Source organism: Coloeus monedula (assembly GCF_965178545.1).
Source record: "Coloeus monedula genome assembly, chromosome: 5".
Lineage (NCBI taxonomy): Eukaryota > Metazoa > Chordata > Aves > Passeriformes > Corvidae > Coloeus > Coloeus monedula.
In genome coordinates this window covers 4,722,594-4,748,305 of record NC_138785.1, presented here as the reverse complement: position 1 = coordinate 4,748,305, position 25,712 = coordinate 4,722,594, and the positions used below count along the sequence as shown (strand labels likewise).

General features: G+C 39.6%; 1 protein-coding gene across 1 annotated transcript in view; it reads right to left on the bottom strand.

Moving 5' to 3' along the window:
* AFG2A (AFG2 AAA ATPase homolog A) overlaps positions 1 to 25,712 on the bottom strand; it is a gene marked incomplete at its 5' end in the record, with an annotated part of 163,604 nt that overhangs the window by 102,196 nt on the left and 35,696 nt on the right. The window contains 3 exons of the mRNA XM_082282222.1: positions 12,899 to 13,025; positions 24,812 to 24,891; positions 25,292 to 25,345. Of these exons, the coding sequence (XP_082138348.1) occupies positions 12,899 to 13,025; positions 24,812 to 24,891; positions 25,292 to 25,345 (261 nt within the window). The remainder of the gene's footprint in view (positions 1 to 12,898; positions 13,026 to 24,811; positions 24,892 to 25,291; positions 25,346 to 25,712) is intronic.

Here is a 25,712-nt window from a genome sequence, read left to right as displayed (position 1 = left end):
CATACACATATATTATTCCAATGTTGGAATCAAATGCAATCCTCAGCATGTGGGAAAAGAAAACAGTTTGAGCGCGGACTGAAGGAGTTCCAGGTTAAGATCTTTTGTATTGGTATTTTTATGAGAATAAGATCCACATAAATAAAATGTGAACCCAAGGAAATCCTACCACAGAAGAAAAACAAAAAAACCCAAAACAAATCAGGCTGCCATTTGAATAATGAGTTTGAATTTCTCTGTGAGCCCAAAACTTCAGGTGGCACGCCAGGTTACACAAATTCTGGCGATTTTAAATCAAACCACAACTTCTTTTCTCTTAGAACAGTACTAATTAAAATAATTCATTTAAAAATGTATTCACTGTCTCAGAAAGTTAATGGTTCCAATTAATATTTTTCCTTTTCCAAGAGCCTACATTATTTGTGTTCTGTCACAGCATTACTGGCAGATGACGTCAAAATATGCCTTTGTTGTGGAAATGCGTCTGCTTAAACAGTTTCTTTATTTGTGATGTGGCATCTCCTGTGAAACATACTCTCTTTTCACATGAAAAACAAAGGCAGGACAGAGTCCTATTACCTACAAAGCCAGTAATGGTCTTGTACAAGTCTTTCACATGATCTAGGGCCTTCAGCGGTGGCTTCTCTCCTTTCCCTGCTCTGTCCACTAGAAAGACAAGTAACTGAAAAAGAAAAAGTAACCCAAAAAAGAGGAAACACAAGACTTTCCCTTCAGCCATAATTCTGAAATCCCTTCACATGCAGTGGGGTTGCACAGAGGGAAGAATTTTGAGCTCTGTGGATGTTAATCAGCAATTTCTGGAGAAGCAGTGATGGAACTGCACCTAATGCCTCAATTACAGTGCCTACAGCAATTACAGCTCTTTCACTTTGTTTCCATCACGCCTGTTCACAATGCACAGAGGAGACAGAGGTCTTCAATAAGGAGGTGTCAGTCTTCTATAGGTAGTACACTGCCAGAACTGCAGCAAGGGGCACAACCTATTTCCATGTCACTCTGATTCTTTGCACTCTTCCACCCCTTGATGACACTTCTGGAGAGCAGGCAGACAGTTGAAGCAACATCATAAAATCCCTCCCTGCTCATACACAGAATCAAACCATCATTTAAGAGTAATATCCTCTGAAGCCAGTACTTCTGGGTGAAGAATCAGGTTTGCACTGCAGCACCCCTGGGAAATGTATTGTTTCTAAGTACAGGTGGGGAAGCTCAGAGGGGCACAAGGAATAGGAATTGGGGAAATCGAGGATGAAGTCAAGTTACATTTCCTCACATCCACTCAAATGGAATTGTCAGTGCATGAAGACAACAGAGAAGCTCAGATATCAGAGTAAACTAGTACTTAAGCACTAAAACAGGTATTTAAAGACTTTAACACACTTCACCATTAAATGCATGAAAGAACAGTGTTTCAATTTTACATATAAAAAAGGGAATTTTGTAAGCTAGCAGAGGGTATTTACATTCCTTAATAAAACTAAAATAAATGGCCATTTTATAGGTGCAGGAACATGTTCCAAGGTGTGTGTTTGCCAATTACACACACCCCACATGCTGACTGATGAACACACACACCCTGGCGTGTGTTCTTGCTTACATAGCTCACGTGCCTCCCCGTTAAGTAATGGAATAAGACTTGCCTTGAAAACTGGCTAACGCCGCCTCTCCTCGCTCAGTGACTTCTGCAGAAAGCATTCACTGCTAAGAAAAACAACTTCTGAAGCAGAGCTAAGCCCTTTGCAGTCTGAAGAAGACTCACTCTTGTCTCAAGAACCAATGCTGTGGTCCCTTCATTTTCTGTGCCACTCTCAGGAGTGTTTTCCCCCAGACTGGGCTGGTACCCAGCACTTTTCTTGTGCATTGCTGCCTACTGTAAAGACACAGCCCTCCTTACAGATTGCTTTTAAATCTCGATGACTGCCTGTTTCACTGTCTTCCTCTTTATAAACACATAGGCAGGCTTAGGCTCCCCACATAACATTACAAGGTACACTGTGATATGGAGACAAACTTCTTTTAGAATGATCATTCTCTTTAAGATTTTTTTTTTTTTGCTTTGCTTCTACTTGCTTATTTTGAATAAATCTAGCATAAAACTAGTGTAAAATAGTTCTAACTAAAGCATGCTTCTCACAGAACAATAGATTTTTCAGCCTGCTTGAAATCAACCTGCAATTTTTTTTTTTTTTTTTTTCCTTCTCAGTCATATGACTTAACTCCATGGGGATATCAACACCCAGGACCTGCAGCTCACCTATCATGGTCATTTCTGACAGACCAGAAACAGTGCCATGCTTCTTATCCTTCTCCCTTTCCTTTTCAGAACCAATGCACTACAGTGCAAAGGAATACAATTTCCCTCAAGCTCATTATATTGTGTGATGCTTTATCTCTCATTCCTCTGTTTTCAGTAAGAGTCCAACTGTGCTTGTCAGGATCTGTCTGTAGATAACAGCATGTACTGGCAGGGGAGAGGCCTTTCCTGTTACCTCTCGATTGTGACACAATACAGACCCCTTCATCTCATCTATTTTTCCTGTATAAAATTTACACCTCCTTTATGAGGTTTAATACCAAAGAAATTATGTCATACAGGAGCCATAATTTCTAACGATAGAGTTATTCAAAGAAACAGGGATGAAGACTGATGGTAAAGAACTGTCCAAGACTCTCAGGAGACTCAGCAATTGGATAATGTTCAATGTAAGTAAAGGCAAAGCACTGAACATGGGAAATTCAATATTCTCCTCATAAATAAACGGATGTGCCATGAGATGAATCATTACCACCTCTAGTCTTAATAGACAGTGATGAAAACTCTAGTTTGGTTCTTGGCAGCAGTCAAAAAAGCAATTCTAGTGTTAAAAATTCAGAACTTCTAATAAAAGAGTAAAGATCAAACCAGAAAACATCATTATGCACCCACAAACACCCATGGTGCACCCACACCTTGGATGCTGCATGCAGTCTTGGTCCCCTTCTTTCCAAAAGGATATAATAGAGCTGGAAGAGGTTCAGAGGAGGGCAGCAAGGATGATCAAAGACATAAACTAGTTTCTGTTTAGGAATAGCTGACTCTCCTTTCATTTAGCACAGAACAATATCACACAATCAACAACTAAAAAAAAAAAAAAGGGCAGTTTCCAAAACGATCTTTTCCAGCACCTAAATGGGAACAGTACTTCAAGAAGATGCTGTAGACAGCAATCAGAGTATTGTTGTAAAGTGTGTTCAAAGCCCATATAACTGGTATATGTTTCTCTGTAGAACAAAGCTTCATTTGCCATGGAGGGAATACACGTAACACTTAAAGCAAAGGAAGAAGTGACTACATCCTCTTTAATTAAATTCCTCAACCAGATAAGAATATTTAACAGACATAACCCCCAAAAAGAAGCAGTCACTTCAGATTTCCAGAACTGCTGAGTCCTGCCTGGCACCACTCAATCAAAATACCTGCTTAACTTCCAGACCCTTTGCTCACAATCAGCTTGTCATTTCCACGTTTTTCTAGGTTATCCCAAGAAGCATCACAAACTCTCCTGAGTCTGAGACAACTTTTACAGTTACCTATACATCAAATCACACATAGCCTCAAACAAAACCCAAAGTTTTGTTATTACGCATATCCAATCCAAGCCTGAGGTATCCAGCAATCTAAGCAGCCATCTACCAAGTTTGTACTGTTCACAGGAGATGTTAACATCTCACATGGACAAGGAGAGAGCCCTAGCTTTGCACTTCGGTGCACATCAATCCTTCTGCACATCTTATGAAATGATACATTATCAGTCACCTCCAGATTGCTCCCTTTCCTCTTATGCTTCATTATTACAGTACCGCATTTAGCTTTATGTCAAGAATTTAACAAAGATCTTACAGAAAGAACCTGTCTTTCCTGAACCTATTCTCTTTCAGTGTTAGATGTACTGCACATGAATGGTATTTCCATTTATGCCTAAAAAATACATACAACACATGTGCAAGACATCCAGCTTTCATCACTGATGGGGCAAATAGAATTTAAAGTTGGATCTCCTCTAACACAGTAAAAATTTTCTAAAAATCAGCGATTGGAATTTCTGCCTGAGATCTCCTATTTTTCCTTCTCCCCACAGAAATTTCACAAAGAAATGGTTATAACCAACTGAAAGGACTAATGATGGCATCTAATACCCATAAAGAACCTTGAGTAAAAGATTACTAACATCCTTACTGAGAAACAAGTGCACAGCAGCTAATCCCTAAACTCAGCAGCTCTTTGGAGTCCTTTACTGATGTAAAGAGCTTGACTGTATTCCAGCTTGCTCATTATAAAGCTCTGAGGTTCAGAGGTTTCCTAAACCTAAAATGAAAGTGAAAAAGTCACAATCTTTAAGTGTGCAACCAAACAGTGACACTGTGCACTGGCCACCTCATCCTCCCAAGCTGCCCTTGGTTCTGACTGACACTAAACCAGTGACCTGTACAAACCTGGGCATTCCATTTCACCACAACTTCCCTTTTTACTGGAACAGTTCCGTACCCTATTAGGGGAGAGATAACTATCAACAGTTAATATAGTAGTCACTCAACATTTCATATTATAAAATAATCCATTTAGTAGCTTATACTATTCCAAGCTTTGACCTTCTTGTCCTTTCCAAGCTGGCTGGCTGCCTTAGACTGATTTGTTTTGTAATGCTCCAGTCAAAACATTTCAGCTATTGCATGAGAAGGAGACCAAGAAATACGTCACTTTATTTACAGCTCTTAAAAATTAATAAAAATAAAACTCTTTCACCCTAACCTTTGGACAGAGGTCTTGAGACCTGACCACATTAGGAGGACTTGAAACATCTCAATTTGAAAAAGCTTTGTGGGGCTTCTTGACATTTTGTAGATACATTTTCCAAATTTTGCCCACTCAAAGACTGATCCTACCAAGGCTGAAGGAGTCTGCAGGCCATGCTGGACCTAGGCTCCCAAAATGACAGCAGGGAAGCAACCTCTCCCCTTATTGGAGTTGTCTGAGTACAGTCAAGCAGAGGAGAAAGAAGACACCAGAAAGAAAAGCCTCCTGATATGAAGAGTGAACACACTGAAAACCAAGAGTATGGACACTGGGGCAAAAGCACTCTTTTGTTGTCAGAAAATATCCTGGGTAACAGACAAAAGTCCCATTCTTGCACAGTAGACCCCACAAAAAAAAAAAACCAGCAAAGGAGTTGAATGTTGTCAATTTATCACCTATTTCAAGTGAACAAGTTCTGTGGCAGACCCAGAGGGTGCTGTACTGCTGATAACCATGAAGATCTCAGTATGACACAAAATTATGTAACCTGATTATTCCCCCCAGAAACTAGTGATGGTTCATCTGATTTTAAACAGTGTTAATCAGAGCCTGCAAAAGCAAGGAAATGTGAGTATTAAGGTAATTAAAGTAGAGGCAATCATAATGACTTGCAAAAATAATTTTCTAAATGAATGCAATTTAATTAATCACTCACAATGCACACATCTTTAATTAATGTAAATAAAGACTGCACTATGATGCACACACAGAAGATGAATGAACTAAGATTGTACACACAATCTTGCCCATGCCAGTTCTTAACCCATGAGTGCTCAACAAACACAATATCCTCTATAATGCTATTTTAATATAGTATACACGGAAAGCTGGACAAACACTGTGCATTTTGCATCCACAAAGAGGAAAGCTGGGCAGAAGACCAAGTGCAAAGCAAGCCCTAAATGTGTCCGTGGTTACAGCCCAAGCACCGTAACTGCAGCCCTTCCTTGAGCTTCTGCAGCTCTCAGTATTACACTTACATCCTTTCCAGCGTCACTCCCACAAATATTTAAAACCCAAGGCTGTTTGGAATGTCTCTCCTCTAACTGTTACCACTACCCTAATGAAGCTAATTAAATATAACTAAGACTCATGCCATCCAGCACACTGACTATAGAATATGCCTTGCTGCACTTTGCTTCTCTGACATAAATCCCAGTTATCCCAGTTACAGGCCACCACAGCCCTGATAGCTCCTGAGGATGCTCCCCTGGGAACAGAGCCAAGCCACCCATCTCTGGGGAGATGCTCAGCTGTACCCATCCCCTGCACAACCCAAACACTGACACAAAGTGAAAAGAGTGAATTTAAAGGATTTAAAAGGAAGGTGTTACCATCACATACACTGTTTTCAAATAACTCAAGCAGGAAGTGAAAACCCAGACCTTTACAAGCACACCCACAAGTTTTTGCAGATAAAAGCTGCTGTACAGGTACATGACAATTAGTCATAAAATTAGTGTTACTTCTATAGATAAAGTTGCTTGCTTTGTCACTAAACCTACATGAAGAATAGACTTGATCTAACCCAACACTTAAGAATTTACACCCAATCTACATGTACTGCTTACATGCACCTAATTTTTAGAGGCATTATTCATTTTAATCCTAGATGTTCCCATGTTATCTTAGAAATACAGCATCATTTCCATGTCACTGTTAAAAAAACCCCACACACAAAAGTAACAAAACAAAAAACAACAACAAACCTCCAAAACCATGCCTGGTATCACAGTTACAGACTCATTGAACCAGGATGACATTTACACAACAGACATGAAACTGAGAGCCTTTCCAACCTCCTGCTTTGTCCAGAGGCCTGCTAGCACCCTGTGTACCTTAGCTGGACTCTGGGACTTCCAGGCAGGAGGTCTGAGTAAGAACAAATTTTGGCCCATGGCCTTTACCTTTCCATCTCTGTACTTTCCAAATGAAATAAATACACATTGATCCCTTCAAGTAAATTTTCTGGCATGTGCTGCAGGGAAGTTTATGAAAGTATAAGTGATGCTAAAACACACAACTGAGCCAACACAAGGAATGCTTTCCGCTATAAACAACAGGAGAAGGTGTATTGACTTTTCTGTTCTATTTGAAGTAAAACTATTGTATTTTTACATACATTGTTAAAATGTATGTTTTCACAGACAAAATAAAACCAACTTGTCCTGTCCCTATAGTATACCTGCTAAAGGAGAAAATATGCGGCCCAGCAAGTTTTCCCAACAACCTTTCTTTTCAGGCAAGCAATAAATCTTGAGTGAAAAAGTCACTGTGCTCTTCTTCAGCTGTCACCACTAAGATTTTGTTTTTTAAAACCATAGCAGCTTTAAGGATGATTTACTACTCAGCCCTCCACACTCTGACAATCGAATAGTTGAAAACAAAAATCACTTCTGCACACCTGGAAATATTTTATTTGCTGTGCTCATGAGAAAACAAAGTTTTCATCTGTGAGGGAGGCGGGGGGGTGGGGAGAAGAGAAAGGAGAGAGGGAGATTCAGGTGACTCTTAAAACCTAGTTCTTGTCTTAAAGAAATATGAATATATATATAAGAACCCCAAAACTATCTCTACATAGTAAGAGTGTTCAGGATCTTTAGAAACCATGGATTCACTATGTAATTCAGCCGCTTGAAAGTCTCAGCCAGTAAACAGCACTGCTCATCAACCGTGCCCATTCAGCCATTTCAGTCTGGCAGGTGAAAAGAACATGTGAAAACTTTTCAATAATTTCATTTTACTCTTATTTCTTTTTTGGTTTTTTTTAAAGAAACATAGTAAGTTTCTAATCACCCTAAAGAGTAAAGATCTGATGTTAATAAAGGCAAAGTTGAACCTCTGAGAAACTTTCCAGAGCACCTCTTTGCCCCAGTCAGAGTTGTAGGTTTAAGAAAATTAAGAGGAAAAACTCAAACACATACCAGAGAAAACCGGTTGATGGAAAATGTGTTGGTGCCAAAATTGTGGAAGTATTTTAGAATATCAGATCCTCTTTTCCATGTCATGTAGTTTGATATCATTTTTCCCTAAAGCTTCATTTTCTGAAAATTTATTATATGCTCCAGAACAATCTTGTCTTCAAAAGAAATCCCACATCTTCTGTTATTTCAAAGAGCCATACTTGCACCTGGGCAAGATGATGTAAGTGCTCTAGGTGCTGGCTGACTGAAAAGGAGACCCACAAACTCTCACTTTCTGTTTTTAATCCCAGGGCTTTACAAGAATACGAGGAGTGTCCTTTCACAAGCAGAGAGGCATTTCAGCATTTAAAGTAAAAAAGTAACAATGAATTGTTTGGCAGTGTGGAGAGCCGTGGCGATTGCATTCCCATACTTTGATTCCTACTCTGAAATACTGCATCACAAGAATACAACAGGTGGGAAAGTTAAATGTTTCTGCACCATTTCCTTCTAAAAAAGCACCCAGTCTTGGGTCCCCTGCCCTCCCAGTCTGGATGAAATCTGCACTGCTGAGAAATGGCAGCAAGACCCTTATCCCCCTTTCCTTACTCTGCTCATTCCCTACCACTGCAAGACACATGATGGATTATGTGGCTTCTAACTCTACATTCCTATACGACATTTGGGAGAACTGAAATCCTACCAAGTCAGAGCTGTAACACAGGAATAACCTTTGGCCAAAACAGAAATCGCAAATAGGCAAATATGTAAATAGAAGAATATGTTACGTGGTACTGAGGTAAGATTGTGCCACTGCATCTGACTGCATCACCTGCTTTGTAACAGCACATAGACATTTCTAGACAATAATGAATAAATGTGCAAGATTCTTTCCTATTCCTTTTAACTTGTAAAATTGCAAACTTAAATATTTGAATTTCTTCCACAAGCCTTCAGAAAGACTGAACTTTGATGTTTTTAAAGAGGAAAGATTATTCACTTTTGCTGCAGGCAAGAAATTTTAATTTCTTTGCTGATTCTGCCAAATGGTTCTATCACGCATTTTTTATTTTCATCAAAACAAGCCCCTTTAAATTAAGATTGTCCCATAACTACATAGTAATCAACATTTGAGGGGCAGATCAATTTGATAAACCTCTGCTTGATTTCTCTGCCCAGAAAACTCCTTCAAATCCAATTGAACCATGGGGGAAGGGAGTTTTATTCCCTTTCCTCATGCTTGGCAGTTGCTAGGAAGAATATCAGCTGCAGTTCTGTTTTATTTTGTTCATGCAACCAGAACAGAAAACTCAGTGTTATCCATGTGACTCTTAAACTAAATAAGCTGAATTTAAAGCCAGTGGTTAATAGAATGAAGTCAACAAAGCTTATGTAAGGAGCAGCAAAACTTGCAGGTGATGGAAGAAGAAAAAGTAAGGAGGAAGACTAGGGAGCAGGAAGTTTTTAAAAACCAAAATAAACATGCAAAAGGAGGCAGGAAAAATCCCCTGCACCCGCACAATATACAAAATACATGTTTTTATAGCAACAAGCAGGATGCTTGGAGATGAGGAGCCGAGCACTGCCCTCCTGTGCTAACAAAGCATTTGTAAAGGTTCAGCTCTTCAGTATTCTGGTACCAGGACAGCTTCCAGTTTAAACTGAAACCCATGAATGCAGACAAAATCCAGACCATCATCAATCTGGAGACAATGGGCAATGCTGACAGCACAGCTTCCCATTAATCTTCATTTGTCCTATCACATCCTGTCATTCTTATGCAAATAGCATATTTGAGGATACGTCTTTTCTGCACCCCAAGATAAGGAGAAGTGAAGCTGTCAGGAGCAGCAGGATGTCATCCTGTACCACGGGCCATCCCTTCACTCAGCGCCTCGTGTTTTACATCACAGCTAATGTGTTTGACATTCAAACTTGACCCAGCAGGAGGTAAAATCATCCAATTTCGAAGCAACTGTGTACCTTGCTACCTGTGCTAAAACATTCATCCAAGTCCCTGGGGATCTGACAGTCCCCCTTTTTCCCCAATGCACCCTTGCTAATGGAGTTTGAAACGCTGCTTAAGAGGGAAAAAAAGATATCTGCATGGGTAGGTAATGATAGCAATTCACCCTTCTCACACCAGAAGTAAGCCAAGCACTAAAAGACCAGGAAAACAGATTCCACTGAGAAAATGAAAAACAGGGCACACAAATCCTGATGAGTTGGTCTAGGTTTTCTTCCATGGAAATCTGTCACACCACATCTGAAAACTTGTTCACATGTATGTCTGGACAGAACATTTCATTTCAAGCTGAGCAATTTATACACAGGGTTCAAAATATTTTATGTGGAAATGAGTGATCTCTCATTAGGACAACTGATGCATAGGAAAATACAAACAGGCTTTGAATCATAAGCAGCTCCATAAAGTTACTGCTACATACTTTAGGCATGAAAAATCACTCCTGAGTGTGTAAGTCACCAAAACCAAAAGGCAGTTTTTCCAGTTACTGCTCATCAATTCGGCTTATAGAATGAAGAAGGAAAGATTTTACTATTATTACTGACTCAGAGTGTTTTGTTTCTGTATCACTTTCAAAGAATGTTCAGAACATCTTGTTCCAGAATATTTCCCTTCCAAGAGAAATCACTTTCTGTACCATACATGGCTGAAAACAGGACGTACTGGGTTTGTATTCTCACAGAAAATAGAAACTATTCCAAAGTCTCTCCAGCATCATATGAATGAGATGCAAAGTAGCTGAGACACAAACATGAGACACAACTTTAGGCTGCAATAATATTTCGATGCAATCATCTTAGAGAAATAAGTTATTAATAGACATCTGCGACAAGTCAAAACAAGTTTACCATTACACATAACTTTGTAAAAAGTCTGACTCAAATCTATTCACTATCCGAAAGCAACGTGCTGTAGTGTTTGCAGGAATAATGAAGTCTGCACGAGGCTCTGGGGAATACCCTTACATTTGATATCCCCACATGCTATTTGCAAATTACGAGTTTCATCATCACATAACTGTCGGTTAAGCAGGAGCCACATAAATTAAGATGCTGGATGGATTGTTAGCAATTCTGCAGGCATATAAACCTTAGAAAACACACATTCCCCAAGCATTTCTTGCTTTGAAAATCTAGAGAATAGTCACAACGTATCCCAGACGTTTTCCCAGTCCTTGGAAGCAGAGAACAGAGACTGCCTTATACTTTTATGCCATATGTAAAGCTCATGCATTAAAAAATTACTGTATAGTCACCATACAAACCTATGAAAACAGGACACTCACTTACTGTCATACAGAACTATTTCCATATAAAATATTAATTTAACAAAACCATACCTTCTCAAAGGGATCACCAATCGCTGAGCAAACTAAAAGCCCCCACTGAAAGATTTCCCATAAGTGAAGTAGAAATGCTTTCTGGTGTCATATCTTCTTTCTTCCAGGGAAGGGAAAAAGTACAACTCTTGCATTGCAAATATTGCACAGACCCAGGAGAAGACGGTGGCCAGGTACAGCCTGTCTGGTCTGGATGACAAAACTGTGTTGTGCATTCTTAAAAGCCCACCACCCTTATAAAATTCTTATATAGAGAAGACACTGAATTTTTATACATCATATCAAAATGAAAACTTTCAGTCCCAGGCTAAGAGGTCTGGATTTGCATCAGTGATGTAGGTACAGTACATAGTAACTTAGGTTCTATCCAAAAGTTCTCTGTATATTGCAGGGTGGCACCCTTAACTCAAGGTAGTTCTGTTCCAATATTGCCAGTATTTCAAATAAAACCTGAAATATGAGAAAGCAGCATTCACTGTGTGCCCTGGAGAAATCCAACAAAAGGGAGAATGACAGAGAACTCAATTCCCATCAGGTGGTAAAGGAGACAACATAATACAATGTTGAACTGACTCCGAAGAGAATTTCCCTGCTGTTCAATCAGAATGTTTTCAAATTCAGCTTAGTCTGACCCCAAAGAACAGTCACCAAAAAAACCCAAAACCAATTTGACAAAAGTGACATCTTGAAAGTTTCAATTTTGCACAAGCACACTTTTCACTGATGAGTTTTATTAACTTCTACTGAAAACTCTTCGCTGGCTCTGCTTTGTCATGGCAGGCTCACAGATAAATGTACAAGTAAGCTCTGAGTAAGCCTTTGTCAGGTCTCCTTCAGCTGTGTGGCTTTCTCCAGTTCAAAAGGGAAGAGGCCATGTTCTGGAGCCAAAATGCAAGTTTTCTCTCAAGACTTCATGTGCATACAAACCATACCTTAAACATACACATTTCATACGTATTTTATGCCTGAATGCTTCAAGACAAACAGAAAAGACTATTCCAGAAACAGCTTAAAATGTGAGAATTAAGAAACTTATGAGAAACCCTAAAAAGATCATGAAAACTAAATTCATTAACCTGTCATCAAATTAATTAATGTTGTGAAGGCAAAAAGCCGTGGAATAACCCTACCAACACTACAAAACATACCTTAAAGGAAATCACTTCAGACTGATCTGTCTACTGCACTTAGCTGTGAGAAGACACAGCAGTGGTAAACAGCTGTAAAATGGATTTTCTGGAGGGCTGCTGGGTTGGGTTTGTGTTTGGAGGTTTTCTGCAGTAAGTGTTACAACCCTACAGATTTTACAAACTTGAGATGTTCTTGTCACAGAGCTGCTGTGGGATCTGAGGAGAAATTGCCCTGTTTACAGCTGGAAACTGAATTGCTGAGACATTTAATCCTTGAAAGGAAGTAACTAATGAAACCAACAAACTCCAGCAAACTCCCGCATAAACAAACAGAACAGAAGCAAAAACCACAGCAGCAGTTTGACAGAAATGCTGCTGTTCAAGTTCAATGAGCTTGACTTAAGGATTATTTCTTCTAGGAAACAGATATTTAAGGCCACCATAAAACTTTTCTGTTAATAATACTTTAGGGGGGGGGGGGGGGGAGTGAGGGTCATGAACCACTCCTCTGCCTTGTCTTCATTTTCAAACTTCTACATCATTAAATTGAACAGACAACAGTTTGGAGAGTAAAAGAGGATGGAATTATACCAAAATCTGGTCTTTTCAAGAGGAACAGGATCTAGAGAGTGCATCTATTTGTACCTTGTCTATCATGTCCGGTCTGTTTGTAGCTGCCAAAATTGTCACGTCCTTCAGCTGTTCTATCCCATCCATTTCCGTCAGCAACTGAGCCAAGACACGGTCTGCTACATTTCCAGCACCTGAAGAGCTGATTTACAGGAAAAAAAAAAGTCACAGCATTAGTTTTCCCTTCCTAGAAACTGGAGAAAGAAAAAGATATGATATTCTTTCCAATTTACAGGGATGCATCTTTTTACCTTAATTCTTCACAATATTTATTTTTACCTTCAATCTCTGAAAGAGTATAAGCGATATGAAGTGAGCAAAACCAAACCAGCGAATTTGGCCTCCCTAGGTTTTCTTGGTATGCAGCAAAGCAACTGAGATTTAGGGGTTTTTTTACTTCTTGCCCTGCTATGGAGGTTGTAAAGAACTTAGCACAATGTCGATAGCTGGAATAAACATTTTTAAGAAAACTGAATTCTTGCAGCTTCTTTACTATTACTTTCATTTTTAGCATCATCCAAGTGAGAGCTTACATCACCCTATGCAATATAAAAAATTAGGCAGCTGCATTTTGCAGAGTTGCTCTATATTTTTATGTTCTCTCCATCACTTGAGAATAAATTGAGTGTTGACCAACTGCCTCATAATAGCATTGTCAGTCCTTTAACTCAGCTCATTGTCCAGATTACAGGAAAAAAACCCAACACTGAAAAAACTGAAAACTCCAGTTTTGAAGTTACCAATATGTGGAAAACCTAAGCAGACAAGCATAAAGTATTCCCTCTGCTGAGAAGGGGCAAGGAAACTGAAGCAGGCTAGGGACAGCTGCTGGAAATTACACCAAAAATGTGAGTTTTATCCTCCTTTGCCAGAAATTGGGAATCCTGCTCTTGGCACACACCAAAACCTCGCTGTTTCCAACACAACCTTCCCCTGTGGATGGCATCCTCCATTATCTTTCATCAATGGGACTGCTCTTCCAGGGCTATTCCCTGCTCTGCTGCACAAGGGAAGGTTTCACTTCTGTACCCTTAAATAGGCTCTTTTCAATACAATTTTAAAAAATTAATCTCTCCAGTTCTTCTGGATCCCTATAAAGTAAGAAGCAAAAAGAAGTCTGATACTCAAAACAAGACCAAATCTACAGAAGATTAAAATAATTTTTTAATCTCCAAGTTTTTAAAGTTCTTTTCCAGAAGTTCTCTTAAATTTTTACACAGGTATACAGGGACCTCTACACACAGAGAACTGCAATACAATCATCGTGACAAAGCTAGTTTCCAAACATAAAAATATTGAATATATTAAAATGTAAGTGCTCCAATTACTTCCATCAGATAGAGAATGCACAAATGGAGTTGTACAGTTATTATACATACATATTGCTGCAGCACTGCCACCCACCACCAGCCTGCCTGCGACCACAGTGATGTCCCAGAGCCACAGCAACAGTAATGGCTCCATCACTGTTGTACAGCTCTCCTCCAAATAAATTCCCCAACTTTCCTGTCCTACAACTGGTTCTGCAATTTTACAGTGCAAAACAGTTAACTTATCACACCCAGTCTGGAAAACATCTTTAAGGAGCTATAATAAATGTTGGCTAAGAGAGTAAAATATTTAAGTTGCCAAGAAATATTAGAGAAGGGACTTGAGTTACCTGCTCGTCAGCTTTTGGGGTTTCTGCAGCCACACTGGAAATTCCCAAGCCGTATCTGAGCATTTCCAACATACCCATGGGTCACAGTCCCACTGACTTATAGAGGGCTACGTGTGATAAAACACTTCAGGTGTTGGACATGGATAGCATATGCTTTTGGAAGGACACACAGCTTAAAGGAAATTAAAAGCAACTTTGTAACATTACCTAGTCTCAATAGGGATCCAGGCCTCCCATCTTGCATGAGTTTCAATTTTACTCCACTTTATACCAAATAGACTGAGCACAAAAAAATGCTAAGCAAAGTAAAAAATAATTGTAAAACTGGGACTAAAATGTTAATGTTATATAAAATGATCTGAAGCTGGAAGACTTTGAAGGAGATGCTAAACTTTTCTCTGTTTCCTTTAAAAAAAAAAAAAGAAATACTTAGTTTTAGAGAGAGGTGGCTAGAACGGATATTACATCTTTCCCCAACATAAACATTTCTCTTACAAGCTTCAGACTGCAAAAAAAGAAAAAACCCACAACACATTAAAGAAGTGTTTATTCTAAAGAAAATCCCCACAGGGGAATGCACATTGCAAGGACTCTCATGCAATTAGGGCATCATCAGAAAACTGCAGTTAGGCAATCACAGATGGTATAATACAGCTCAAACAATGAGGGCTTCCACGACGTTATTAGGGGCTTTATTACCACCTCTTAAAAGTGAAGTAAATAATTTTAAGTCCATGCACGCGAAAAGTATCAGTAACAAAAGTGAGGAGGGTGCCTGGGTCCTACGACACCATAGATTTCTAATGTCAGTGCTTTTATTTACACAGTTCACTAAGCTATCACACGCTGCACCGTTTTAGCACAGTCTACACTAAATTAGCTTTTGGCTTAACAGGACACCCTATAAAAATCCCAGGCAGGCACAGGGAGAGATCTCTTCCCCAGCTGCTCGGAGCTGCCTCAGAGCCACGGTGAGATGCGAGAGCTCCGGTGCTGCCCGAGCTGTTAATTCCAGGGGTGACACGCAAGGATGCGATTTTCCATTTTCCCATGGTTTCCCAGCAAGGCTTCCAAATTAACACAGGCAACGTTCATTAAGGCTGCCCAGAGTTTTGACGCAAACAGCAGCCAGAGAAACAAACCGTGATTAACCCTCCAGTCCCATGGAGGCACTGCCAAAACCAACTTCCAGCCAAGGGGCTGCCTTGGCCCCCCCCCCCCGCCTCCACCTGACCTCCACACGTTGATGTCATCACAACTGCCTGGAAATGGCCTCCAAAGGCACGTCCTGGTACAAACTAATTTCCTGTCAACACGCTGCCTGCAAATCCAGGCAGCCAGAGCTAAGCCCCTCACATAATCCACGCAGGGCCATGTGTGTGCACGGGTGTGTGCACGTAGGAGCCGTGCCCCAACCAGAAATACCTTCAACATAAAAAAACGTGTGAGCAAAGAGGAGCCTGCCTGAGAATTTCAAGTGACTGCTTGTGTTGCCCTAATGAAATACATTAGGCTATGCGTTATTTTAATTTTTTGCCAACCTCACTTTATTTACAATCCTCAAAGAAGTTTTTAAAGGTAGAGAAGGTCATTACATCAGTTAGAGACAGAAATCCTCCTCTATGTGATATGCCAGCTAATCCTGCAAGTGTTCCACCAGTCTCAGACAAAGCACAAGTGCACTCCTGCACAGGCACTCAGCTTGACCTTCAGAGAAGATTCCTGAAGGCTGTCAGGTAAGACTATCCATGGTGAGTATGAAAGGCAAACCTGCTCTTGGTATTTTATGTTTGCTAAAGGTATTCCCAATACACATTTTGGCAGAACAAATCATGTATTCTACAGTTTAAAAAAGACTCACAATTAATTTGAATTAATTCTGCCTTTGTCTGATAAACCTGAGAGATCAAGAGCACCAGCTCCAAAATCAATACAGCAGGAGAGGACTCTCCACAGCTTTTATTTCTATCTCCTCCGGCTTTATCCAATGACTGTTCAAACCAGCTGGATTCATGTATCAGTGGGCATTGAAATTTCCCCCTGGACACCTTAAACCACTCTCATACTTCTTCCAGGGGATATAAAAGCAACCACAGATCCATCCTATCACTGCACCAAGGAGTACATACAGTTCACTAGCTTATACAGATCTTCCAGCCAAGAAGATTTTGTTTCCAGACATAACCAGATGTACAAAATCACATTTAAATCTGTTACCCTTCCTGCTATAGGCATTTCTTGGACAGCTAATTCTTGTTTTGTACATTTTTACTTATTTAGCTTCCTTTTCTTTCCCCCATCCTTTTTCTAACAGATTTTTTAAATATTTGAAAACTAAAAACAGTCCGAGAATGCAGTCACTGCGGTATCACCAAAATGATGAAATTTGGTAAGCATCACCACTGCGAGCTAAAGCAAACATACATTTGCATCACCTATCTAGAACACTTCTGAAAAAATACTCACTTCACTGGCTTTCCAACACCAGATATCATTTTCACTGAAAAATATATTTAAGTCTCCATCACCACTTAAATCTCATAAATGAGAACCAGTGACTCTCCATCCCACCACTGACTTCAGTGGCACTGTCTGAACACCTTGGCTTCAGAATCAGGACCTTAATTTAATGACACTGCTAAACTGTAGACGTGGAAATGCAGGAAAACTTCACACAATAACATTTTGAGAGCTGTTAAAATCACAGCCACTGTGAAGCTGCAAAAGCAGAAGTAGTCTGGGAGGACCCCTCTCCTGCACAACTGACCCTACCTCAGGCAGAGCTGTGAGGTCGAAGAGGCAGACCTCAGGAGAACTATCCAGGATAAATTACTGCAGACGGATTAATCGCCACATAGCTGAAATCTATAATGCAGGTTTTGTGAGAATGGAGTCAAGCCCACCTTCTCTTCCAAAACATCCCATCAGGCAAGATTTACATATGGATAAAAACTGACTTTATTATTTTTCCCCCCCTAACAAAAGAATTGCAATCATACTCAAAATTTATAGGTTTTAAAAATACTTGTGGATGTGGCATCATTTCAAATAACCCTTTCACTGAAACCCCTGGAAATAATTTCCTATCAAAACAAATGTAAAACTCATTGACATGACAAAATGCTCAGTATCAAAAAAATTTGAACAGGTTGAAATAGACCTTCCTGGCAGGACTCTCCACCTCTCCGTGAACTACAGAGCTAAAAGGTTCCTGAAATACAGAAGCCCCCTGCCAGCAGACTCCCACGCGAGAGCCGCCTCTCTCGCACAGCCTGAAGGATTTTTATTGAGTCTGACATTTCTGTCAGGGCTTTGCAGGGGAAACCTGTCAGCAAGGAGCACCTGCCAAGCCCAGTTTTTCAATCTGGCTGCTGCAATCATAATTAACTGTCACACTCCTTTATTGCCCTCCCTCATGAGCTGGGGTGAAATATGGCTTTGGCCAGTTAAAGTTTTCCACAGCATCTGAAAAAATAAAAAATGCAAATAATCTACTCCAATAGCATTACCAGAAAGACACTAACTGCAGGATGGTCGCAGATATCAAATTTCGTGCAAAAATTCCATCACTGGGGCATTTTGTCCAGTAGAATGGACACTGGCATGCCAGTCAGGAAAAGCAGGCTTGTCCAATATTAAAACACTGGGCCAAATTTACTTCTGTGAATGTTCTATCATGTAATGGCACAACTTCAATGACTGTTATTTGGACCACTACAGACACCACAGGCTTGGATGTTATTAAAGTCTAAGATATATAGCATGCAAATCTTTTACATTATCACTTATATAGTTTTGCTACTCATTAAAAAAAACCAAAACCCAAACCACACTAGTACACAAGCCGCTTCAGTGCTCAGAGAAAAACATTCCCCATAGCAGGGAATTTTCCTGCCTATGTGATCACAAAAACCCTGCAAGAAGACGATCCCAAACCCTTCCCTCCATCAGCACCCTACAATTAGATGCTGTTGGATTCTGTACGCACCTGTATCAACTATTACCCACTATACTGTTTCATATCTTCCCTGTTTTCTCAAGCACAAAATTCAAGTACCACAGAAGGAAAATATCCAGAGGGAACCTAGGCAAAGTCTGGGAAATTCAGTCTGGGTAGAATATTTATCTTCATGGTTACCTCCACGGCAGAATGATGTTTTGCCAACCATCAATTCACTGATTAAATGCCGTTCATGTAATTTGGTTTTGAAGGCATTAGGAGAGCACAGAAAAATAAAAGAACTCCAAGTACTCCTTAAGTGGCCTCCAGCTTGCAAGCAAGCACTCCTAAAAAGATGATGAGCTTTGTGAAAACAGGAAACAGTGCTCAGCTGTCAGCAGGTGACTTTGAAACAAATGGCCTGTAGACAGCTGCAGACACATCCTAATTATCCTTCACGGCTGTGTAAGCAGCCTCTTCCACTTGCCTAAATTTCTCATTATTGAAGCTTCCAAAAGTTAATGAAGTAGGCCCATAAAAATGCAACACAGTGAAAGGAGAGAAAAGGAGGAAAGAAGCCAGTTTGAGACAAGTTTGGAATCAACAGGCTTTCTTCCAGAGGGCTTTCCCCAAGCCCATCTCCAAATCCCTGAGCACCTAGGTCATGATCCATCGCCCATTTCCATCTGTTTGCAATTAATTCCAGATGCACATTCATGAAATATGGGCATTAGCCCACACTTCCAGCTGGCCCTGGCACTGTCTGGGTGACACAGGAAGAACGCTAACATCATGAGCTCTCTTATTCTGCTAACGCTGATGTTGCCTTAAAAAAAAGGCAATAAAACAAAATAAAAAAACAAGCCCAAACCAAGCACACACCTGATGCCCAGTAAATTTCCCACTTCCCTTCATTCTGTTTTTCTCAACATTTCTCTGCTGTGCATTCCTGGAAGTTAATCAAGTTTAAATCTGTAATCAATCATGTCTACCAGGAAAGCAAATACAGTTTAAGTTGGAAGCATTATAGACCTAGAAGTAACTAACTAGACTGGATTTCATTTCATTACAATAATATTTATGTATAATAGGTTCACTGTTTATAAATTTTAGTTACGATTATGTTCCTCCTGCATATCATTAAAATGATGTCTTCAAGAAAAGCGGTTTTGTATCCAGTCCTGCTTTCACTGATGTCAATGAAAGTCTCTGTTGACTTCAAATTATCTTAATTATAATGCAGGCTGGAAAGTTACCCATTATTTGGGTTTGTAAACAAAAAGGAAGAAACACATTGTGAGAAAGGATTCTTGATAGTCACAAGCACTAACAAGTTTAGTTTAAAATTAAAGGGATGCAGACATTTATTGTATACATACCCAAACTATGGGTAATGCTATTTGTTAAAATTGCTCTTTCAAAACCAATCACAAGCTTTACTGTACAATACAATTGTTTCAAAACTTTCCTCTTTCACCACTGAAGACAGCTAGGCCTAAAATAAAAAGCTGGCACCAGGCATGCAGCTTTTTTCCCCAGACAGTATTTGTTTGGATACCAAATTCCAAAACTTTAAAGAATTCATACAGCAGTCAAAAAAGTTTGGAATGCCTCAATTCTCCACCATGTGCAAACACAGCTCAGATATTGCAGGGAATCAGCTGATGCTCCCCAATTCAGGGGCACCAGTGCCAACAGAGGCCAGAAACACAAGGTTCTTTATCTGAGCTGAACAAGAACTGGCTTCCTCACAACAATCATGGCAGAGGGAAACCCCATTTCTTCCAGGTATACTTTGTTCACATTCTTCTGTCTTTGCATGAGAAACATTAGGGGGACAATACCTCCTCCAGCTTCACTAGCGCTCATTTACCTTGTGCAAGGTGGATTCCTGCCAAGAACCTCTATTCTATCTACTGTAACTTTGCTGTATTCCTGCAGGGTCCAGCCCAGGGGTTTCATTACTGGATGCAACACACTAACCTCCTTCATGACAGAGGCTGCCCATTGCACCAGGGAATTTGCACAGGCACTAAAATACAATGATAAGTGTGGAGGATAAATAAATATGAGCTAAAATATTCCAGGAAGATATCTTGGTTTAAAAAGAGATTTATCACTGTCCCTGTTCAAGGCAGAGGTGGCACAGTACAGAAGCGAAGCTGCTGTACCTCACAGCTTCATCTATAAGCTCAAGAGCCTCAAAAGTTAAGACTGCAAAGATTTTAATAACTAAAGTGAAAACAGTGTGTTTTTCAGTGGTTCTGACTATTTTAAATTGTGGCTTAGGAATCTATCTGTCCTCCCCCCAGCATACAGGATAACGTACTTTCCCCAAAAAAAGCATCATCATGTTGTAGTTTAAGGGAATTAGTACAAAAGACCCTTCAGTTTGTCACTTCTACCCTCAGTCTGAAAAGGTTAGCAACATTCATCTACCAACTTTTGGCCTCCACAAGTCAAATGCAAGGTACTGACTTTGTCTTTCTTTTTTTTTCCCCCTTAGAAAATAGAATTTATCAGTGTCATTTACAGCAGTCTACAGCATTTCCTATCCTACGTTATAGAGATTTGCAGTTAAAGGGGAAATGCTTTGCTTCTGAAAAACAAGAAAAGGATGTCTCTTGCCCAAAAATCCTAAAAATCCTACTTACATAAACAATGTTCCATTTCCAAAGCACGGAGATTTCTGAAGTTCAGCAAACAGACTGTCTGCACTGCATTTACACAGACCCACATTCATTCATCACTTTCAAGTCTAATTACCAAGCCATTTCCCTCCTGGCAACCCCTAATGGCCAGAAGAATTAGGTTTTACATGGTCAGGATACTGAGGGTAACAAATACCCATAACTCTCTACAGCTGTGCAATTTGTAAAGCCTCCCAAGCTTTGTGCAAGCATGGGATTACTCTGAGGCAAACTTTCCTGCTCAAACTGCTGTATCTGAACCAGTCCTGCTTCAGTGCAATCTGTCCTACTAAAAGTCATAACTACATCTTTCAAAAGTATGGAGAAAAAAAAGAAAGTTATAATCTGCTGGTGAAAGTAAATGCTAATTAGAACCATGGAGAAGTGGAAAAGGCTCCATGCACCCCATGGTTCACCTCTCCTGGTGCACGACTGCAGAAGTTTCTCCTTTCTCAATCATTTCTCCTCTTCAAACCTCACTGTGACACCTCTAACTTTCTACCATCTTTTCTGCTGCAGGTTTGTAATTTGTTCTTTAGAGTCAGACATGGTGAATGCCTCCCTCCTTCTCTAGGGTCAGGCCACTGAGCCACTAATTCTTAATTTTCAGTTCTCTCTAAACTTACTCTTAACATCTCAACATAAATCAGAAGGCGATGGAAAAATCCTCCATGAACATTAGAAGCTCAGAGTAACAGAACAAAACACAGAAATGAACACAGCTCAAAGTATCTTTATGTCTTCACCATCACACTGGAAACCCAAATCTATTCAGAATCACCCTCTCGACTTCTTGCATCAAGGATAATCAGATTTTTTTCTCGAGCAATTGCTCCTTACATTGAACTATTTTTCTGCAGAGTTGCAGGACTACATTTTCATAAACTGTCTTCAACACTGGTATGTATCCAGCCCACAGTCTTAATTCCTTGATTAATATGTATTAGTGGGTTGCCTACAAGCAAAATAGGGCGGTTGTGGACAGACAAGAAAAAAAATCCAGGAGCTTAGTTTGTATCAATAAAACATACGGAACTTCTAGGCAGGTGGGATAAGAAAGAATCTTTTCCAAATAATACATTTTGACAATACGCAAGGTCAATTAATATAATTTTTGCTGACTTCAAAGTATTACTTGTTCTAACCAATAAACACACAAATACATTTTGTAAAACAAAACTGCTACATGAGACAGTTACATTAGGTAGTGTGTTAGATGTATTACAATTATGGAATGAATGATGGCTTGGGAATGTGCAATAAATAAAACACTGTGGCATAACCAAGTGCAGCCACAGTGCTTGCCATGGAGTAATGGCTTGTGCAGTGACAGAATCCACTACCTGATGCAAAGGAGACAATGTAATGAATGCTCCAAACAAGAAAATTCCTCAGCTTTCTTGATCTACCTGTACACTCATTATTTACAAAGGCTGTTAGCTCATATGTGCCTGCTGCTGAGAAGGGATAGTCTTGTGATCTCTACAGAAGGTTGGGAGCAAAACACTTCTGTTTTAAACCCACAAGCTTTAGTCAAAGCTAAATAATGGGTTAACAAATACTTGGCATGGTGCTTTGAAGAACAAAAGCATTAAGTGATTTACTCAAGGTTATTTCACATCTGTATTTCTGATCAGAATTATATGTGAAATTACTCTCGAACTTAACAGTTTCAGCTTCTCTGTGTCTCTGGACATGTCCTGGTAGGATCAGGAGAGTTTGCCTACCCAGGAGATAGGGAATGTGGCACATGGTGCACAAAGCCCACAGCATCCTAACAAAGATTTAAACCAAGACGAAAAACCTCTTACGAAGCTGTATCACAGAGTGTTTTTCACTGCCAAGGCAAAGAAAACTAATTCAGCCAACAGAGGGAATGGGGAGACAATATAAACAGGTGTTTCCTTGAAAACTTCAGCATGGTCAGTAATAGAACAGGAAATGGATCTCCAGAGGCCACAAATCGTTAGCATCTCTAGTGCATTTGCAAATTCCTACTGTGCAAAGTCAGCCTGTAAAAAAGGGCCATTTCTAATAAGTGCCTTGTCTGGTTTCCTACACCATTTAATTTCAGATGAATTTTATGAGAACTCTGCTACATATTTTACCTCCCATCTGGTTCAGATTTGACAATGAAATATTTGTGTGTCCCACCCTGTTCTTTTTAAAGCTCCAAAACCAGATGTCTCCAGCATAACACGACTGCAGCAGGTCACACCACATTCTTCAGCAAGCTGTGCCAGGCCTACTATCCCCCATGGATAGTTCTAGGTAAGGTAAAATCAAGTTGTTTACTCCCTAAAAGAATAAAGCAAACAACCAAACAAACTCAACACCTCCAGGGCACTGTGTGAAAAGGCTGTTTAAAATGTGTTATGGCTTAATCTTCCAAGAGGTTTGATCTTGATGAAGTACTAGTTCTGAAAGCTATACACATTAACAATTGCAGCAGGGGATGATATTTTTTTCTCCTCCACTGGCTTGATTCAAGCAAACAATTTTGCAATTTCTCTGTTGTAATAAGCAGGCAGGCGTTTCGGTGCATACCACTTCTAGGAAGCTCACAAATTTCACAGCTGCATACATTTCATGTGAGAAGGATGCTGAGGAAAACATCTTCCATCAGATTTTGCATTTCCAACAGCAAGAACGTTCATTTCTTAGCAGCTTCACAGGGCAGTTCTATGCTACACGTGATGCCACCTCCTGTGACACAAATAATTTATTTGTGTCACTGAAACATCAAAATGACACCTGTTATCCTTTTCTAAAGATACAAATGCCCTTCTTGCAATACAAAGGAATGTGTAAGGATGTTGAGGGAGCTTTTTTTCCAGAAAAATGTTGAAGTTTTGACGTGCTTTTAAACTGGACAAATACTTTCTAATGCACCAATTTGGTAGCTTTTCATACAAAATAAAACAGCATAAAAGTATTTACTGCAACAGCAAGTAGCAGTTTTAACATTTACAAGAAGGTATCCCACAAGAAAGTCCACTTACAAAGCCTGTCAAGTCTTAAATGCTATAGTAGCAACGAAAAACTGCAATAATCCTACTTCAGACATGAGCTAAACATCTCTTGGAATCATCACAAAGGAGGATATAAAAAAAAAATAATACTAGGTGTTTGCACAATAATCCCTTCTTAATGTCACACATGAAAGGACACAAGTGTTCCAAATTCTTTTCATGAAGTTTTTCCCAGTCTGGCAAAATGTTTAAATGTAGGTGTAAATTTATGTATATGAGTAGTCTCCTTGGAAATTTGTTTTATGTAGCTTATGATCATATTTTTTGCTTGATGGAGACACCAAATTAGGCCAGTGCAACAACCCTGGGAAAAGAAAGGAGTTAAGTTACTGGAAATAAAAGGTAAAACCACAGAAAAGAGCCAAAGAGCATGAGAACCAGTAGAATCATTCAGGCTAATGAGATGAGAAAGGAGGAACTCCACCAGCTTACCTGTTTATGCCAAGTTAAACAGGCTTGAGTAAAAGTCACACATTACCCTTCTGTACAAAGAACGAATATGTTTAATAAAATAATTCTAGAAAGGTAAATAAATCTGTGATTGTACAGTGTAAGAGTAATTTATCAGGAAATAATGTCTGTTATTTTTGTAACAGAATTACTTACTTTCCCCTTTCAACTGCCAAGGCATCTATTTCATCAAAGAAAAGAATTGAAGGAGACACTGCTCTGGCTTTCCTGAAGATCTACAAAGAAAACAACAATGAAACACCCAGTTTTAACGGATGGAAGCTGTTTACAGTACACTATCACCCCCTGCACACCTCAAGAGCTACACAGCTTCACATAAAAGACATGAGTCCTGTCTTGCTTTGGGATGGTTTCACTTGAAAACAGATTTTTATAAGTTTTTCATGATACAGGCTTGCAGTAAAAGCTGCTACAGGATCCCCAATTTGACATGAATCACTAGGCTGATGCAGGAGAAAGCTAAATATCCCTGCTGCTTCACTTTTTTCTTTTCTTTTTTAAACTTACACCAGAAGGAGTTTTTCAGAAAGTTTAAAGGTACCTCATAAGCAGAGAAGAATAAGAAAGCCAAGAAAGTTTAGCATCTAACATTATCCATAGCTTGCCCTTTCTCACCTCTCTCACTGCTCGTTCAGACTCACCAACGTATTTATTCATCAACTCAGGCCCCTGCAAAATAGAAAATAATTAAGCATGATACATTTGTACACAAAATGACTGAAACCATCTGCCAGTGCTACACTGGTCATGCTCTGTTACAAAAAATTCTGAGATTTTGTCATTTGCAGGTCTTATGGGTGCATTTTTACTTACCCTCTACCTTAACCAAGTTTTCTCCATTTATTTTAGTACCTATGCACGTTGGTTAGTCCTCTCATCTTAATACTTTCCCAGTACCTTCATGAGAAATGGAATTAACAAAAAAAAAAAAAAAAAAATGCTTGGAGGTTCTTAAAAGCGTTCAACAACAGCACCAAGGGGCTGCAAATCAGCCAGAAGGCCAAATCACAGTAAAGCATTTACTTGCACTCTCAAC